We start from the raw sequence: 4,828 nt of genomic DNA, 5'->3' as shown, positions 1-4,828 counted from the left end.
TATTTTACCATGATATCCGAGCGCATCGATATTGGGTGTGAGAAATTCCTGCGAGCCGTGAAAGCTAATGTCATCGAAGCCCTAGAAGGTATAAAATAATATAGAGAAGCATGCTTAAAACTGCGTAGCTACAAATCTATTTAATACTACTTGGGCTGTTGATTTTTACGGCATACATATTGGGTATGCAAGTAAGTTAGGTTAGGTTATTCTGGCTGACCTTAAGAAGTCTCGCATGGACAAATAGAACACCCGTAGCGTTGCCAAACACGTTTACGACCCATGAAACAGTGCTTTAACATAATGTTGAAGAACATCGCCGCTCCTTTGGTAATTAGCTCCACAGTTTCTTCTTCCAATACTTTTTGTCTTCTATAAGACCTAATTTAAACGCATGTGCTGATAGCAAATAATGCCCTGTTTTCAATCCCATAAGAAGTCTTAAGTCTGTTCATCTTGAAGATAGAAATGTTTCTTGTCGTATGAACTACACATAGGGCTGGTTTCTCCAACTCAACTTAACTAAGTTTAGGCATTTTTTGGACTTAAGTCAAAAGTTAGCCTACATTTTATTCAGCTTATCCATGACTAAGTCCAAAAATTGTCTAAACAAAGTTAAGTTGAGACGAAGAAACCAGGCCATAATCTTTGCAAGTCTGCAACCCTCAGTTCTTTTCCAAAACCTGTCCGCTTTTCTGTACTTGAGCAGATCTCTGCCAATGCATGGATTCCGCATCAATAAACCTGCTCGTCTTTGGAGACAAAGAACCGTAAGGGAATTCTGCATCGACCGCAACAAATGGTAGTCTGATGGTGCAAAGTCTGGGTTTGTAAGGCGGGTGGGTTATGACTTCCCATCCGGTACCTTCGAAATAAGTTTTGACAACGTGTGCGTACGCCCGAGCATTGTCGTGGTAAAAGATCAGTGATTCACATCTGCTTCAAATGCATCATATGTTGTCGATCGACTGACCACCTTTCAGAAGATCATGACACCGGACTGACTGGTTTCACCAAATGCAGAACATTACCTCGCTGCCATTGAATATTTGGCTTTGGCATCGATATGCCTTCTGGCGCCTTGGATTGTGGCAATGAATAAATTTTTCTACGAAAAAACGACCTCGAACGAGCATTTGAGGCAACAATGGCTTGCAATCGCAATGAAATGCCTGGTTGACTGAGCTCTAATATTGCCACACAAGGTTTGGCACGTGCCTTCGTCCAAATTTGCCTCCAATTCGGCGTTTACAAACGTAGATGTCGTGTCTTTTGAAACGTCGAAACCAGTACTGATGGGTAGAAATTTATGGATCATGCTCTCGGTAAGCCTCGCACAGCAGCCGATAACTTCCTGCTGCACTTTTCTGCCGATGTAAGCAAAATACCGATGCTTCCCGCGAATCGAGTTTTCAGTTTGAAGTTGGCTGCAACTTTGTCCGGTGTGCTTAAACACTACAAGTACCCTCTGTTCACACTCCTTTAAAACCTATTTATATTTACCTGTCACTAAATTACTTACCAAATCATCAGCTAGTATGAAAATTATATGCGGTTTCTCGCCATCTTGCTTCACTGTGGCATCAGCAGCCACTAGATGATTATTGATTATTACATCAAAGCTGATTAGCGCGTAACCGAGCAGGTATTTCAATGCAAGCCAAAGCATAACAAATCGCGGTGACGTATTCGTACTGTACTTATTCGAGATTTAGTTTAATATGTACATAAGTACATTTATAATATTATCAGCACCCCAGCTTACTTTTGACAGCTTTGACTAGAAAACATATTAAAAATATATTCCTATTTGTTTTAATTTATTTTTAACTTTGTTTCTATTGGTTTCAGGTCATTAGCCCCTTAGGCGTATAGTAGACACTTGATACCACTGGCTACTCGACTACGACTGATTGCTCTATTGATCGTATTTTAATGCTAAGCGCCAATTTTGCGGCTTAAAAGCTTAGAAGGGAGAGCTTTGCTGATAAGCACGTATGTAAGTAGGTATGTTTGCACCTACACACTAATGTTAGAAATGTAGCTCTGAGATGTTAAGGTGTTGATTAATTGGCTCAAGAGAGATTTTAACCTGGAAGTAAAAAAATTCAGATCTTACTTTTTCGAGCTTAGGCCAGAAATATGTATCTCTTAAAATTTTTAAGCAGTAGCCGTTTCTAAAGAATGTTTTCTGACCAAGAGGGGGCAAAACCATAAGCTAACGATTAAATATGTTGTATTTATTTTCTGAAATTTGTTTGGTTTAAAGCCGAGGTTGGAAGAGCCTACGATGCTGAATCATGTACTGTTTCTGTGATGAAAAGTTATGAGTGGAATAAGATCGCGTGGGAGAAAAATGAATATGTACATATGATGTGATATCATTTATGTTCTGAGGCAGTACTAAACATTCTAGTAGTCCATGTTTAACTATTTCCAGTGATTGTTGAAAATTTTGTAATTCTAAATTACTGAATTTACTTAGTATAGACGAACTCCTCTTCCTACTATACTATACAAACGATCTGGTGATCTACGTAACAGGACTACAATAATAAAAAGGATGAATTCGCAAGCGAATCTAGATTAGGTTAAGATAAGTTATAGTGCTGAAAAGAGACCATTAATTTAGTCGGCCGCAAATCGAGCACGTAACCACGAATGCTGGTAATTTCAATGCCTGAGAGCTCCTCGGGGATAGTCAGGAAGTGCGAGCCAAAATGTTTACACCATAGCCCCGCGAAGGCTGGTCCGTCTAATCGAAAGTGTTGAGATTATTCCACCTCATCATCCTTTTAATAGCTGATACAGGAAGGTTCATATAGGATTCCCAAACTTACCGCGTGAATATCAATCCCACAATGGCCGAGCGGAACACCCACCAAAAGCGAGAGCTGAGGCTTTGTAAGCATAGGCTTTGACTGCCCCCGGTCCTACCCAGGCCAGAAAGATCATATAATTGCGCATGGCTTAGTTTAAGCCCAGCACTCGATGAGCGTACAAGAGGGCAGAGATATCCCCAACTGCTTTATACCCGGTGATAACGTCTCAAGGGTGCCTTTCCTTGCCAGGTCATTAGTTCATTTTTGACGGCGGCCAAGCATATACTCAACAACGTGGCATCTTCAAACTTGAAACATATTCTTTATAGATTGTGTACTTTTAAACACAGTGATATTCTTTAAACAAGCATCGCCATCTGTAGGTTAGACCGGGTACTTTTGAGACCACCGCCGTATAAACCTTTATCGAAATTCAATTAAAGTTTATAGATACATACTTTCCTGGCTAAAATCCGCGCTTTAGTATGTCTTTAGATGCAGGATTACAATAGCGAGCAATTTTTGAAAGTAATATAATGATTTCTCCTTTAATCGCATGGCCGACGCAGCATCTGAACCAGCTAAGGACAAGGGTCTACGGCGTGACCTTACGGTCTATTGGATACTCGGCTTATGCAACAACTATGGTTATGTGGTGATGTTAACCGCGGCACATGATATCTTTTCAGAGAACTTAAAATGGCAATTCTGTTGCTTCTAGGACCATGTACTTGCGAACGACGCCAGTGCAATAAAATGTCTACCTGCGCGGTGCTGTTAGCTGATATTATTCCATCATTTCTAGTGAAATTGCTGGCGCCATTTACGCCATTTTGGGTGCAGTAAGTTGATACAATTTGAAAATAATTCGCATAATTTTTCGTTGACATTTAACAGCACGCGCATCGGTCTGGCTGTTGGTCTAACGGTGTTCAGTTTTATAACAGTCTCACTAGCAACAGTTTCAATAAGCAAGTAATGCTACAAGGACTTGGCTTACATCTAGTTATATACGTATCTATGTTATGTACATACATATATTCCGCCATCTAAAGGAATGTTGAAAAACCTAACGAATAACGAAAAACTAAATTTCATCGTCGCCAATATGCAATTGGTCTGGTGGCTCAAGCGGATTCTTATGGCGTTGTAGCTGCAGGAGTGCTAGCGATTCCCGTTCATAATGCCATTTATGAGTTCGAGGCGAAAAAGCGTCGTTTGTGGGGAAGTAGTTAGGAGTACTTTGGAACAATACCCGTGAAAACAAGTGAGAGATATTATGGCCTATCAAGGCACAGCGAAATGATTTTTAATAATTTAATCACGTTTAGTGTATACTTGAAATTTTACAATACCTTTTTTGAAAAAAAAATATATATATTAAGGACTAATCTACACTCGACCACATCCTCGAAATTCGTCTTCTTACTCTATCAACTAAAAAAATAAAATTAATTAAAAGGACATTTTCAATACCTGCTCGTTCTGCTTTGTGTGTTTTGAAGAAGGTTGCCACCTGTTTGAAAAGTTGAATTAAATTCAAACATACACGAGTTCTATGGAAATACGGTTATCAGGCGGCTCGTCTTGGGAAGGAGGAGTTTCATACAGGGACCCGGACTTTTGTAACTTGTATAATAAAAGTCCCTAGAAAAAAGTTATCATTGGACTTTTATTTTATTTGAAATAAAATAATCGGTTAACACGGACTTTTATTTGTTTAGTCCAGTAATAACTGGATAAACAAACTGCTTATCCAAATCAAACAATTTGGTATCAAATGGAAGAGGCCTGAATAGCTGTCAAACAGAAATATCTAAATGAAGGTTGCCACCTATTTATGTATAGTTTTTTCAGTTGANTCAAGTTCAACAGTTATTACTAGAAGCTCGAATTTTTCAGTCATTATTGGACTTTTTTCCAAAAAGTTCGAAAAGTTGAAGGAATCCGGAATCTTTGTCCAGGAGGTCCTGTGATCAGGGGAACGACAATATTTTTCCCGGACT

At 39.3% G+C, this 4,828-nt stretch overlaps 1 protein-coding gene across 1 annotated transcript; it reads right to left on the bottom strand.

Annotated features, from left to right (window-relative positions):
• Window positions 1-8: 8 nt before the first annotated feature.
• On the bottom strand, window positions 9-2,035 carry LOC108382793 (arylsulfatase B-like; the record flags this gene model as incomplete). The annotated part of the gene is made up of 2 exons (XM_017639163.1): window positions 1,523-2,035; window positions 9-81 (listed from the first exon to the last, which is right to left on the bottom strand). Coding segments are annotated over exons 1-2 (220 nt in total), but the record flags the coding sequence as incomplete, so codon positions are not given.
• Between the last annotated feature and the right edge of the window lie 2,793 nt (window positions 2,036-4,828).

This window comes from Rhagoletis zephyria, unplaced genomic scaffold, assembly GCF_001687245.7.
Source record: "Rhagoletis zephyria isolate East Lansing unplaced genomic scaffold, Rhagoletis_zephyria_1.1 Rzeph_scaffold_28679, whole genome shotgun sequence".
NCBI classification, from domain to species: domain Eukaryota; kingdom Metazoa; phylum Arthropoda; class Insecta; order Diptera; family Tephritidae; genus Rhagoletis; species Rhagoletis zephyria.
This window is presented reverse-complemented; position numbering and strand designations above follow the sequence as displayed.